This window comes from Nicotiana attenuata, unplaced genomic scaffold, assembly GCF_001879085.1.
Source record: "Nicotiana attenuata strain UT unplaced genomic scaffold, NIATTr2, whole genome shotgun sequence".
In the NCBI taxonomy this organism is placed as follows: domain Eukaryota; kingdom Viridiplantae; phylum Streptophyta; class Magnoliopsida; order Solanales; family Solanaceae; genus Nicotiana; species Nicotiana attenuata.
In genome coordinates this window covers 28,041-43,611 of record NW_017675686.1, presented here as the reverse complement: position 1 = coordinate 43,611, position 15,571 = coordinate 28,041, and the positions used below count along the sequence as shown (strand labels likewise).

The following is a 15,571-nucleotide window of genomic DNA, read 5'->3' as shown; positions in this document are numbered from 1 at the left end:
CAATTATATTAGCCCGGTAAATTTATTTGATCTAATATATCTCGAATTTAAAATATAGTCCAAATTATTTATGAATTTAATTTCAAAACAAAATTTATATGCCTACGCTCCGAATTGTAAATTTCTAGGAACCTCCCTTTTTGAAAGTACTATGTAAGCAAAGTTAGGAACACAGACAAGGTGATTTTGTTATCAATTACTCCTAAAATATACCACCGCACACTATCTTATTATTAATCGTTTGAAAATGATTTGCTAATATAATTCAAGATTAAAGTTTAGCTCAAAGATTAATCTACGTGATTTATTTCAATATTTTCATTTACTATTCCTTTAATTAAGGTACCTAAAACGGATGTTATATTTGGTATTTCGCGCATAATAGTATTCTTTAAATCCATCAACTTGGAGAAGTCTCTGTAATCTTCAAACTGAATTAAGATCCAAATAAGAAAAGCCTCCGTTCTGATTATGGATTCAGCCGAAACACCAGATTCCGGCCACCGCCCGCCACCGCCACCTGGCCGGGCTCTTCCCTTCACCACAAAACTCAAACCCCTTTATCTATTGTCAATCTTGGTACTCCTTTTAGCAATTTCATTCAGTATTATCAAAACAGATTACCGCAAAAAACTCATCCTCAAATTAATCCTATCACCACATACCAATTTCCTTAAAAAGCTCCTAACTTTACTTCACCCAACAACCTTAAACACCTCAAAAAACCCAATTCACACAACCCCATATTGTGTCCTATGGATGGCACCATTTCTTTCAGGTGGTGGGTACAGTTCAGAAGCTTGGTCTTACATTTTAGCTTTAAATGAACACTCCTTGAAAAAAGATTCAATCTTTAAGTTGAAAATTGAACAACATGGGGATCTTGAAAATCTTGAGTTTTGGGAGGGTTTACCTTTAGAAATGAGGAATTTAGCTATTGAGCTTCACCAAACAGAATGTAGGTTAAATGAAACTGTTGTGATTTGTCATAGTGAACCTGGTGCTTGGTACCCTCCACTATTTGATACAATTCCATGCCCACCAATAGGTTATAATGGTCATTTTAAGTCTGTAATTGGTAGGACTATGTTTGAGACTGATAGGGTTAATGCTGAACATGTTAAAAGGTGCAATCTTTTGGATTTTGTTTGGGTTCCTACTGATTTTCATGTGAAAACATTTACTCAAAGTGGGGTTGATCCATTGAAGATTGTTAAGATTGTTCAGCCTGTTGATCTTGAGTTTTTTGATCCATTAAAGTATGAGCCACTAGAACTCGGGTCAATAGGGAATTTAGTGATGGGGTCAAATTCAAATGGATTAAATGTGGGGAAAAAATTTGTTTTCTTGAGTATTTTCAAGTGGGAATATAGAAAAGGATGGGATGTTTTGTTGAGCTCTTACTTGAGGGAGTTTTCTGGAGGTGACGATGTAGCTTTGTATCTGTTAACGAATCCGTATCATTCTGATAGAGATTTTGGTAACAAGATTGTTGAATATGTGGAGGATTCGGATTTGGAAGAACCGAGAGATGGTTGGGCTCGAGTATATGTGATCGATGAACACATAGCTCAGGTTGATATGCCTAGGCTATATAAGGCTGCTAATGCATTTGTTTTGCCGTCTAGAGGTGAAGGTTGGGGTAGACCTATTGTGGAGGCAATGGCAATGGAATTGCCGGTGATTGCTACAAATTGGTCAGGGCCAACTGAATTCATGACAGAAGAGAATAGTTATCCGTTACCTGTGGATAGAATGAGTGAAGTTACTGAAGGACCATTTAAAGGGCACTTATGGGCTGAACCTTGTGTTGATAAGCTGCAAATGCTAATGAGGCATGTAATTAGAAATCATGAGGAAGTTAAGGCCAAAGGTAGACAGGCAAGAGATGATATGATGAGTAGGTTTTCTCCTGAGGTTGTTGCAGGCATTGTTAGTGACCATATTGAACGCATTATTGATCGTACACAATGATCGTTATATTCGCTTTTGGATCGACAAGAGGAGATTATACATTTTACTGCAATAATAACGGCATTTCTAATCACCGTTAATTCAAGGATTTATGGTTCTGGTGGATTTAGTGTATGTATTCTATGTGTGAATTGAAGAACAATTCTCCTTAATGGATGGAGATGTGACAAAGATCTGGAAGCTGATGAACCCGATTTTTGGAGTGAAAAGAGGTTCTGAAAGGGGAAAATGCATCGGAAGGTATACTGAAAATCAATTAACTGGATGGCCTTATGGACACTCTTAGATGATCTTAAATGGAGTTGCTGTTAGATAAGTATATATTGCTTCTTTGAAACCAGAATTGTGTTGGTAATCCAGTTATGTTCTTTCTGATGAATATCAACAACAAATGTCTATTTTAAAGCTTAGAGCTATATTGACATTGTTATGCTGTGGGTTGTTGGTTTGAAGTAGTACGAGAGGAAAGACATGTTACCGACTAATTTCTGTAAGTTGTCGAAATGGAAGGAGATAACAAAAGCTACAGTGTTAAGGGGGAACTTAATCACATTCAACACTGATGGACTGGGAGTATCAACAACGGAAAGAGGTAAGCAAAGAAACCTCAACATTGTACAAATTATAGCTTAACTTTGGTTCAAAGCCAGTCCCAACTGAAAGAGCAGTTCAGCTAAATGAGACTAAAGCTTGATGCTTCTTCCAGTTTGCTTCATATGCTACATCATCAACTTGTTCATTTAGTTTATGTGTCTTTATAAGGAGTTTACTGATAATAAGAAAGTCTTTACAATGAGTTTGAGTAGATAATGAGCAGCCAATCTCGAGCTAGTTTGAGCTGGCGATACAAAATTACTTCTTATTTTCAAGCCATGCATTGCTCTGATTCAATGAGCTGCTGTTCCTTTTGCTTCAGAGTTACTTCTAGCATGCCAATGTTTTTGCATTTGTATTGATTATCATTATCCAATCTCTAAGTAGAAGGAAATATTAGAACACTAACAGAAGTAAAGCAAATCAGAATTATGGGACTTAATGATTGCAAAAGTTGTGTGTCAAATCAATAAGTTAAGAGATAAAAATCTGTAAAAGTATTGACCAAGATTCACTTTGTAGTAGGAATTTCCTCACAAGATGTCAGAAATCTCCATCTGGTTTTGAACTCTTTAAAATGTCTATATAATGTTGATCCTAGTTGTACTATGATTCTTGGAACAGTGTAGTCAAAAAGAGTACTACTTCAGGGACATCATTTTTTATCTTTGTGTTTTAGGAACTGTATATAGCTATTTCTTTTAAAGTCTACCAAATTATGATGATTTTATATTGGGGATCTTGCATTCTGTACTTATTTCCACCTAAGTTGCTCGGACTCGGGTGCTGGCATCCGATAAGGGCGTAGATCTAGAAGTCGGATCCTTCATGATCTAAATTTTAAGAGTCAGAAGGTATGAATCCAAGTACATATATGAGTGCGAGGATTAAAAGTAATTCAAATATCTAAAGATAGAGTTATAAATTATGTCTAAATTATGAGAAGTTTTGTGAAAAACTTTCAAGGTATTCCTAGAAGGAGAAAATACTGATCGAGAATACCCGAAGGTATTTCATTTTCTTCAATTTCACTTAGCTTTTATTTTGATTTCAAACAACCATTGTATTTGTCCCGAATTTCTCCGTCGATTTTGGTCAAAGTACCCAATATTGTTGACCAGATCTGGTACTTATTCCACACTCACACCCACGTCCTATTGACACGAGTGCGGCACTAAAAATGAAGAGTACGAGCAATTTAGATTTCCACAGCATTTTTCCAAAGAGGAGATTTAGTGGGCGTTTGGACATAAGAATAAAATTCCAAGAAGAAAGTGAAAAAAAAATTCAAGTAAAATGGTCTTTGAATAGAGTTGTGTTTGGACATGAATATTATTTTAGGTTGTTTTTGAAGTTTTGTGAGTGATTGAGTGAAATTTTGAAAAGCAACTTTTTGGAGTTTTTCAAATTTTTGAAAAATTCCAAAATTCATTTTCAAGTGAAAATTGGAAATTTTATGGCCTAACACTGATTTCGAAAAAAATAAAAAAAAATTCGAAAAAGTGAAATTTCTCAACGGGCTCTTAGTTTGTGTCACACAGCACAATAATTAGAATACTAAGCTATAAATTAGAGAAGACATATATTTTCAACAAAGGAACATTCATTTATGACAAACTTAAAGGAACATAGTTTGTGATGACTCTCATACAAGGGGACACTCCCCCACCCCAAGAAAAAGAAAAAAGAAAAAAGAAAAAAGAAAAAAGAAATAAATGCACCAAATAAAATTCCAAAGCCAATTCCTAGAACTCATTTGTTGTATCCACAAAAAGCTTTTCAACAGCTGCCCAGATTGGAGGATTTCACCACTTCAGCTTTGCTGGGAAATACTGCAATCAAAATGTTTTTTCAAGTAATCAATAAAGAAGATTATATGGAACGACATGATCAATAAGAATTTCGAAAAATTTACCTTCTCAATGAGGGAAATGTAGTAAGGCTTCACTTTCTCCACATCAATCAAAACTCTGCTCTTGCTATACAGATCATATTTGCTGTCAAATACAATCATAAATCATTCAGTCAAACATCATTCTCAACAGTTAATAAATCAAGAAAATAAAAATCTGAAGCAAGTAGAAACTACAAATTATATCAATTGGAAAAACAATAACTTACTTGAAAATATGCAGCCATTTCAGATTTTCATGATCCTCCTCATTCATCAAGTGTTTATATGCCCCTGCTCTGTGCAGAGCTACATAACAAAGATTCATGATTAGTAATAAAGACACGACGACAACAACAACAGACCTAGTGTAATTCACAAGTCAGGTCTGGGGAGAGTAGTGTGTACACAGACCTATCCCTACCTTGAAGGTAGAGAAGTTGTTTTCAATCTGGGGAGGGTAGTGTATCCGCAGACCTTACCCCTACCTTGTGAAGGTTGAGAGGCTGTTTTCGATCTGGGGAGGATAGTGTGTCTGCAGACCTTACCCCTACCTTGTGAAGGTAGAGAGGCTGTTTTCGATCTAGGGAGGGTAGTGTGTCTGCAGACCTTACCCCTACCTTGTGAAGGTTGAGAGGTTGTTACATAAAATATTTTTCAAGAACAAATAGATAAAAAAGTTATTTATAAATACTTACGATAGAAGGAATGGTATCGGATGATGAACAATGCAGCTGATGGGAGAGTAGTTTTGTTTTCCTTGGCAACCTACATAGTTAAACATATGTAAATCAGATATAATTTTCATTAGTTTAATTAAGTCCAATTAATCTTTTCTGGAAAAGAAAAATGCATACCAAATACATGTAGTCATCATGTCCCCAAGACATAACCACATTATCAAGCCCACATCCTTCAGAATAAACTCCATTTTTTGTGTTGTAAGCTGGATTGTTGTAATCAGGATTTCCCTTGAATTGCTGCAGAATTGGAAAATGAGAAGTAAGAAAAATGAAGCTCTAGGAGAATAAATAAATAAATAAATAAATAGAGACTCAGTAAAAATAAAAAGGAAGAAAAAAGACCTCATAAAGCACATTTGATTCATCAAAAGCACAACCAAGGGGGAATGTGTCACCTATCATAATAAATTGGTTAATAAATTAAATACATACTTGAGAAATAAATGTGAAAAATATAGTAATATATTTTAGAGTATGTACAGTAATATTCTTACCAACAACAGCCCACTGAGGAAGCCCTCCAAAGCTAGGAAGCAGAAGAACTTTGCCAAGATCTACAATATTTTGGCAAAATAATGTCAGCATAAAATGCACATTAATTTGCTTAAATTAAATATTAATTTTTTTTTGGAATACAATGCGAAAAGGGCAGCCCGGTGCACTAAACTCCGACTATGTTCCGGGGATGGGCCAGACCACAAGGGTCTATTATACGCAACCTTATCCTGACTCTCCTTCAGAAGGGGAGATCATCTCCACTGATACCACTAGACTATACGCGTATTACATGTGTATATAAATTTTTACTAAGATTAAAATCCTTTTTTAGGATATAGTAAAAGGCACAAACCATGAATAAGGGCAGTCAAATGCAACCAATCTTCATTAGGATAATCTTTCCTAATAGCTTCAGCAGTTTGCAACAAATGCTGAATTTGGGGTTCATCCAAATCAGGATCACTATCATCCACAACTTCATTTAGAAGTTCACAACTTTCCCAAATGCTCATCTCAACTTTATTCAACTTTCCATACTCTTCCCTCATCTTTTTCACCTGTTTTAATTCCATAAAATTAAAAAAAATTATATATGCATGAAACAAAAGTTGTTCAAGAGTTTTTTTTTTTTTTGTATTTTTTGGATGCTTACAAAATCATATGTTTGGTTAATGTGGCTCTGTCGATAGAGCTCCTCCACGATCTTTTTCCGTTCAGTTTCTGCACTGTAATCCCTGCAACGATATTTTTTTAATGTTAGAATAAACATAGATATATATATATATTTTAATAGTTGTATACATAAATTTTAATTTCTTGATTGAGAAAAACTTATTACCTGAATGAGTTGCCAAATGCATTGTTGCCAGGAACAACAAATCCATCGTTTGAAACATTTTTTGGCACATCAAATCCACCATCAAGAAACAAATCCTCAGCATCAGTAGTTACCTTCTTGTTCTCAACTTCTGCTCCTAATTAGAGCAAGATCAAGAACAAAAAAAAAGGAAAAGAGAGAGAGAGAGAGTTAAATTTCTCGGATAATAATTCAACGTTCAGTTTATTGCATCAAAAAGTCATTAAATTAATTCTTTTGTAATGGAAAAAATAATAAAATCATGCTTACATATCACGGAAAATAAAAAATTCTGATAATTTATGAATTCACTTTCGGAAACACAAGTAGTTTACAACATATCAAAGTGAAATTTTCAGACGCAAATCCATATTAATCGCGATGAGAAACCCGAAAAAAGAAAAGACACATCAAGAAGTCCAATACAAGTAATAAAGTAGTAACTGACATTGAGAAGGTCAAATCACAAAGATAATGACTCGATAAAGAATTCAAAAACTTAAATTAATACATATAAAGAGAGAAAAGAAAAGGAAAATATAATACCATGCTCAGTTTGGGCAACGAGGAGAGTCATGTTTGACTTGTGAAAAAGAAAACACAAAGCAAATAAACAAATAGAAATAATAAGCTGTGAATTGACTTTTGCTTGTTTATAAGAACTTTGAGAAAAAAAATTGGTTTTTATAGTGAATAAAGAAAGCCCTTTTCTAGTAATAAAAAAACATTTGGAGTCCTGAACTAAAAACGTACAAAGAAAAGTGAGTCAGCTTTGCGTGGATAAAAAATAAAGATATACATTATTGAGTCATTGCAACGTAAGTTTCTGTTTTTACCATTAAATATTTTCCCAACTGTGTAAAACAAAAAAGAAGAAGTAAATCTTCACCTCCTAAAATTAATGGAAGTGCAATAACTGTGGGAGTCTGCATTAAATTAATTACTTATCCTGATTGTTGCCAAAAATTGGCTAAGGTTTAATGTATTGTTCTATTTTGTTTGAAAACATGGGTAAGTTAATTCTATCTAGATTACATTCCAAAGTTAATGCTGATTCTATCTTATCTAAAAAAAATTGTTTCTAAATTATTTATCTAATCCATGCATATTAACTGACACTCGTATAAATATTCGTGTGATGCACGGATTTTATTAAAAAAATATTAATCATATCAAATTATGATCAAATTTGTTTGAGCACGTTAGATCATATGTTTTAACAAATTATAATTGTCATCTTATCTCAATTCTAGTCCTCAATAATAAAATTTTTAGATAATTAAATTAACAAATCAAGAAACTTAAGAGTCTGTTTGGAAAACCACCTTGTAATTGGAATTGGTGTAATTATTAGGGTAGTAATTACACACCCTAGTAATTACACAGTTGTGTAATTACCACAACATGTTTGTTTGTCATAGTGTAATTACAATGTAATTACAAGTTTAGTGTTTGGTTGCACAAGTGTAATTACACAGTTAGATTAAATTTTAAACTAAGTAATTATAAAGCTTAAAAGTTAATATAATAAATATATGCCTATAAATTGTTATAAGTATAAATATTATTATATTTTGTATTTAAGATGTATATTTTTTCGTGAATATACATTAATTTAGTAATCATATATTGATAACTAATATTATAAAAATAATTTATATTTTTTTTTTGAAATTTATAATATTTAGTTTAGATACTTACAAAAATAAAATATACGTTTTGTAAGAACATCATAGAATTTATGTTTGATAAAATAAATTAATATTTTTTTTGAGAAGGAAAAAAGATAAATTAATATTTACAAATATAATGTCATAACATTATTCAAATGTTTGACAAAACTAATCTATCAATTCTAACTAAAAAAGAACGACATGCAATATGAGCCAATACTACTAAAACAAGTAAATTGAAACCATGAATATAACACAATTTCAAAATTCAAAAAAAATAAAATAGTTTAACATATATCAAATTCCAACATAATAATAGTTATAGTAAGCTTCACTACAACTTAAGATTAGGAAACATGATAAGATTATAACAACATTCAACAACGAAATTTTACTTTAATTGCATCACTCATTATATGCCAAATTTGTTAATGACTCATTATTTCTAATATATGGAGGCGNGGGGTGGAATGTGGGACCCAGAAACAAAATTGGGCGTCATAAAGTTATTGGGTGAAGAAGTGTACGGTGATGGTTAATGACATAAGCCTAGGGGTAGTTTAGTCAAAGGAGTTCAAAATTTTATACATACAGTAAGATTTTTTTTTAAGCAATCATATTCTTCCAGTTTAACTAAAATGACCGGTTTACCCTTTCAATCCCAAGCAAGCATGTTGACGTGCTGCTTGCTTATTCTCCCTTATTAATAGAGAGAATTTGTAGGCTCCCACATGGGATTTTATCACAAGTCTCCATTTGTAGGTTAAAAGAACCACTTCCTTCGTCCAAATATATGTTACATCGAGATTCAAAAGAATTACTTTTTAATCATAAATTTTTATGTGTCGTTTAATTATTTTAAATTTTAATTATTGTTACTTATAGTACTTTTTACTTAATTTTTAAGTATGTAAATTTTATTTTGAAAATTTTAAGATTTTATGTCCATATAGTCGATCAAAATTAAAAATTTTAAATCTTAAAAATCAAAAAGTGTCACATAAATTGTACAGAAAGATGACAATTGATGTGGAGATTCGTTGTGAAGTAGAGTATCATTCTGAACGCCGTCCTCCGGGCACCACATGATTAACCTTTGAATTAATAAAAAGCGAACAATGATAATACATGATTATGGTTTTAGGTGCGGATTAATGGTAAATAATAAATTTGCAAATAGTAACATGGACAGTTTAAGAGTCTGTTTGGAAAGCCACTCTGTAATTGAAATTGGTGTAATTACTAGGGTAGTAATTACACAGTTGTGTAATTACGACGACCTGTTTGTTTGTTATAGTGTAATTATAAGTTTACTGTTTGGTTGCACAACTGTATTACACAGTTAGATTAAATTTTAAATTAAGTAATTATCAAAATATACAAATTATAATAAATATATGCCTATAAATTTTTATACGTATAAATGATATTATATTAGGTATTTAAGATGTGTATATTTTCGCGAATATACATTAATTAGTAATCGTATAATTATAAATAATATTGTAAAAATAATTTATATTTTTTTAAAAATTAATAATATTTAGTTTAGATACTTACAAAAATTAAAAATATACGTTTTGTAAGAATATCATGGAATTCATGATTGATAAAATAAATTACTATTTGTAAATATAGTGTCATAACATTATTCAAATGTTTGAAAAAACTAATCTATCAATTCTAACTAAAAAATGAACAACATGCAATGTGAGCCAATACTACTAAAAAGAGTAAATTGGAACCATGAATATAACACAATTTCAAAAATAAATAAATAAATAAATAAAATAGTTTAACATATGTCAAATTTCAACATAATAATAGTAAGTCTCACTGCAACTTAAGATTAGAAAACATGATAAGTTTATAACCACATTCAACTACGAAATTTCACTTTAGTTGCATCACTTATTATATGTCAAGTTTGTTAATGACTCCTTATTTATAATATTAGGAGGTGTAGTTTAAAAAAAAGAATAATAAAATAAATAAAAAAATAAAATATAAGCAATTACATGGAATCACAAGAAGTAAATATAGAGAAATAAAAAATAAATAATGTACAAAGAAAAATATATTTTAAAATTTCAAAAGAAATTAAAAAGTAAAAATAAAATTAAAAAATTAAAATAATAGAATTAAAAAGTTATAAAAAATAAATTAAAATAAAAACAAAAAGGAAATAAACTAAAAAGCAACCTTGCAATTACACAGTGTAATTACCACCAATTCTCACCTCCCTCTTGAGAATTGGAGAATGTAATTACACCCCTCTAATTACACCCAATTCCATACTGACCAAGTAATTACTTGGTCAAACAAACATGTCAAACTGTGTAATTACACCCAAATCCATTTCCAAGGTGACTTTCCAAACGAGCTCTAAATATTATACTCCCTGCTGTCTAGTTTATGTAGGCGTTTCACTCAATATGGAGTTAAGAAATAAAAGAAAGCTTTTAAAACCTGTGGTCTAACATAAATCATAGATATTTGCGTGTCTGCAAGTTAATTTATTAAGGGTAAAGTAAAAGTCCTAAAGATAAATTATTTTTAAATAAGAAAAAGTAACATCCTTTTTTAGACTGATTAAAAAGAAAAGAGTGTCACATAAATTGGGACGAATGGAGTAGTTATATAGCCTGTGCTATAAACAATCTGAAAATAGAACATGATTCCAACGAATAAGAATACATTATATAAATAAGTCTAAAAATGCTTTATTTACTATCTTTCTATTCATTTGTTATTTGTGCATGATCACCATCAAAATCTTTAATTTCTTCCTGCCTGTAACTTATAACGAAGCTCATAAAGTGTTTCATTTGTATTATTTAGAAATAATCTTATATGAGAAAGTGATTTGTCTTGACTTTTAATTCTAATAAATGTATAATGTGAAAATTATCTTTGCTGGTATTTAGAAGGTATTTTGACTTGGATGAGTCAATATTATTATTGGGATGATCCCTTTTTGTCCAATATATTTTTTGATAAAATCTTAGCTGCAGTAACTCGACTTACAAGTCTTATAATGATATATGTTTATAACAAAAACCATAAACTATTTAGTAGACTGTAGACAATAAATTTCCATCGAGAAAATAAAATCAAGAAAAAAAATATTGCAACAATCGTAGTATTTGATTTCAAATAATATGAGTGTACAATCTCTATGAATCCTTTGATTCTTCTTTTCAATAGTAAATAAATTCAAGGACCTTTGAGCTTGATTTTGAATATCGACCGATGGATTCCCCGGTTTTTGGATTTTCATTTCGTTATGTAAAAAGAGTTGGTATGTAGTTGTTGCTACGAACGATGATCTTGAATTCAACTAGCACGAACTTTGATTTGAATTTGTACTCCTTGAATCTTGATTTCTTCTTCATTCTTGAGCTTGAGCTTGATTTGTTCTTCGTTCTTGAGCTTGAACTTGATTTGTTCTTCGTTCTTGAGCTTGAACTTGATTGCTTGAAGCTTGAAACTTGTGGAGGAGCGTTTGATCCACGAGCTCTTTCTTGCTTCTTGTTATAACTTCTGGTGTATTTTCTGGATTATGAAGACCCCTATTTATAGTTGTGAGAGGGAAGAGTTATGATAAGAACAAACTCCTTCCGACCAATCAAATTGAAGTGTGACAAGGCCGCGTTTGATTGGCCAGAACATGTCACTTGCACACGTGGCGTGGTTTCATTGGCCTTTTAATGTGACTTGGCATGCCTTGTCATTTTGACACATGGCATGATCCCATCGGCTATTCCGTTTGACTTGGTGTGCCACGTCATTTGACACGTGGCATTAGGCATCTAGGAAGATGACATGTTAGCCTAACGAAGTGGGCTCATTATTCGTAGCCCAATTAAATGTGATAGCCAATAATATTAGACCTTTATTTCAATCAATTTAATTAGATTTAAATAACTAAGTCAATATATATTAGCACATAATATTTATTTTGGCAAAATATATTTAATTAGAGATTAAATCCAAATTTCTTATGGATTTAAATTTAATAAAATTTTAATTGCCTACATATGCCCCTACTTCAAGACTTGTTGGATATGTATTTTTTTTTTTTTTTTTTTTGTGTCATAAAGACAAGGCTCGAAGTATTACAACACTCCAAAGTTTGACCCCTTTTTTGTACAATAAAAGAGCAACGTCCAGCACCCCTATATTAGCCTCCAATAAAAAATCTTATAAATTCATTGCATGAATTAGATTTTTCACTCTAATTTGCCTAGCTGGAGATAAATTTATAATCATTTGCATGCCTTCAGTAGAGTTTGGTAGAGCACAATACCCGGATTTCCCACGTAGCATTTGACAATTATCTTCTATCATCAATCTTTATTGTATAAGGATCCATGAGTAAGTATACATCTCATTGTAACAAAGTCATGTTCCAATGGGAATAATCCTTTAGAAAGTTTTATCCAGTTGATGAACTAAATTCCTACACGTACCACGTGATGTTTTCGCACCTCATAAGGCTCGACAAATTCATATTTAATTGTTATCATTGTGCACTCACAAGAAGTCAGGAACATGCAAGATTCATCTCGGCTTAACTTCATTAGATTCCGCTTAGGACACGAATACTTTTCCACAACATTTAATCACCAGCTTAATCCAACATTCAGTTGCATCAAACAAAATCCTTTTTGCCGCCTTCGTTACTAGTCAGCCCTTCAGGAGACATCCATTTATTTTCCCTTTTCATGTTGGGAAAGGATTGTTGATGCCGCCTTACACCTGATCCCACATCGCCTAACAACCTTTTTAATGCCATGTTTCATTAGCTATATAAACCCCGCACTCTCATGGTAATTGATTATAACCAGCGTCATCCTTAAAGTCAAATTTACTTCGGCCTTTGACGTTTAGGGAGCCTGCGCAAAGGTGATTTTTTATCTTCTTCAATTCCCTTGCATTTTCTTTACTTCTTTTTTTTTTAGGTCAAACGAGAAAGATATGTTCTTGTTTAACGAGGTGATTCAGGCATGAAGAAGGTGATCCTATCGGAGAGATTACTCTCAAGGTGGCCTGACTATCGGAGAGATTATTCTCAAGGTGGCCCGACTACGGAAAGATTTCTCTCAAGGTGACCTGACTATCGGAGAGATTGCTCTCAAGGTGGCCCGCCTATCGGAGGGATTACTCTCAAGGTGGCCCGACTATCGGAGAGATTACTCTCAAGGTGGCCCGACTATCGGAGAGATTACTCTCAAGGTGACCTGACTGTCGGGGAGATTACTCTCAAGGTGGCCCGACTATCGGAGAGATTTCTCTCAGGGTGTGAAGGGATGGATACTCATCCCCGCCCAAAAAAAAATCGGAGGCCATTTCAGGACGCAAAAGTTCATACGGAATATTGAAGTACAAGTCCATGGCAATAAATAGATGGAGAAATCCATAAAGAGGCCAACTTAAAGTGAAAAGGGACTTAAATATCACCTTAAGATTGAAAAGTTATAGTTCATTTTAAGCACAAACCCGCGAAGAGGCCAACTTAAGGTACAAAGGGACTTAAATGTCCACCTTAAGATTGAAAAATTAGAGTTCCTTTTAAGAAAAAACCCACAAAGAGGCCAACTTAAGGTGCAATGGGACTTAAATGTCCACCTTAAGATAGGAAATTAGAAAGCTTCAACTCGAAGACTTCGTGGACTTGACGACATCGACTTGAACACTTGGATAACTTTGAAGATTTGACAGACTTTGCAGACTTCAACTTGAAGAGTGGTAGACTTTTAAAATTCAACTTACATTAGGAGGCTTGAAGACTTCAATTTGAAGATTTAGAGGGCTTAAACAATTCAACTTTAACACCGACGAATCTGAAGACTTCAACTTCAAGATCGACTGACTTAATGACTTCAATTTGGAGACTTGGAGGGCTTAAATATTTCAACTTGAAGACCGGAGGACTTAAAGATTTGCTGAACATACAGACATAGTGAATCCCTGAACTTCAGTGCAAATACTTGGTAGCCTTCTAAAAGACTATAATCGTCCTATTGGAGACACTGATTTATCATAGAGTCCTGCCCCCTTTAAGTCATATGAGATCCAAAGTTCAAAAGAAGAATGAAACTTCAGCCTGATTTTCAAGTGCTGGTTGAATGAATTACTTTCATCATACTTCATTTGGACAACGACTGAGGCAATATGTATCTTTTGAACTTATGCGACTGAACTCGGAGTGAAACTCTAAGCTGCCTACGTACCTCAATGAAGATGATCAAGTCATACCGTAGTTCAGAATGGGTGATTTGTTATTTATGTCCTAACTTTTGCCTAGGCCGCCTCTTTCGAGATTTTTAACCTAGCGAACTTTTTATTTTTATTTTTTGTATGTCCTAACTTTTATCTAGGCCACCTCTTTTGAGGTTTTCAACCTAGCAGATTTTTTTGTGTACACAATGTATACTCTTGCGGGCCAGGAGTTACATGCAGTTTATGCTCTTGCGTTAAAGAGCGTTTCAACTTCAAGGATAATACTTCTTCAAAAACTTGCCATTGATAGGGCCGATTCTCATGCCATCTGCATCAACCAACTTGTAAACCCCACTTGAATAAGCTTCTTGCACGACATATGGCCCATCCTATTTTGAAGTGAACTTCCCTATAGGTTTATGGGAAGTAATAATGGGTCTTCGTATGGCGAGGACTTGATCTCCTACTTGAAAGGATCTTGGGTGAACTCTTTTATTGAAGGCGTGAGACAATCGAGCTTGATAACATTCAAGACTCTGTTGAGTTTCCAACCTCTTCTCATTAAGAGCCTCCAGCTCTGCTAATCGAAGTCGAGCTTTCTCTTCATCAGTGATCCCTTCTTGAATAGCTAATCGTAATGAAGGCATTTGACGCTCAAGTGGCAAGACGACTTCGACTCCATAAACGAGTGAATAAGGGGTCGCTTGCGTTGGCATGTGGTGAGTTGTCCTATATGCCCATAGAGCTTCTTCCATACGGTTATGCCAATCTCATTTGGATTCGGAGATGACTTTATTTAACAAGTTGCAAAGAGTCTTGTTGAATTTCTCAGCTAGACCATTGGCGGCATCATTGTACATAGAAGAGTTATGTTGCTTGAAGCCAAAGAGATCACAAATCTTGTTCATCAACCTATTGTCGAACGACTTGCCATTATCCATTATTATATAACGAGTAATGCCAAGGCGATAGATAATGTTTACTCGGATGAAACTTGCAATATTATCCTTCTTTACTTCCTTAAGAGCAGCAACTTCTGTCCATTTTGAGAAGTAGTCAGTTGCAGCCAAGATGTATAAGTGCCCACCAGAGGATTTTGGCAGTGGGCCAACAACAT

General features: G+C 33.1%; 2 protein-coding genes across 2 annotated transcripts; one reads left to right on the top strand and one right to left on the bottom strand.

Moving 5' to 3' along the window:
• Positions 1 to 314: 314 nt before the first annotated feature.
• On the top strand, positions 315 to 2,889 carry LOC109220334. Its single transcript, XM_019384800.1, has one exon. The coding sequence runs from the start codon at positions 472 to 474 to the stop codon at positions 1,972 to 1,974; it is 1,503 nt and encodes a 500-aa protein (XP_019240345.1). The 5' UTR covers positions 315 to 471; the 3' UTR covers positions 1,975 to 2,889.
• Positions 2,890 to 4,082: 1,193 nt separating this feature from the next.
• LOC109220333 (inositol oxygenase 2-like) lies at positions 4,083 to 7,195 on the bottom strand. The gene is made up of 11 exons (XM_019384799.1): positions 7,103 to 7,195; positions 6,539 to 6,674; positions 6,353 to 6,434; positions 6,053 to 6,257; positions 5,697 to 5,756; positions 5,545 to 5,597; positions 5,317 to 5,439; positions 5,158 to 5,227; positions 4,690 to 4,768; positions 4,484 to 4,565; positions 4,083 to 4,400 (listed from the first exon to the last, which is right to left on the bottom strand). Exons 1-11 carry the CDS (start codon positions 7,131 to 7,133, stop codon positions 4,374 to 4,376), a joined length of 948 nt encoding a protein of 315 aa, XP_019240344.1. The 5' UTR covers positions 7,134 to 7,195; the 3' UTR covers positions 4,083 to 4,373.
• Between the last annotated feature and the right edge of the window lie 8,376 nt (positions 7,196 to 15,571).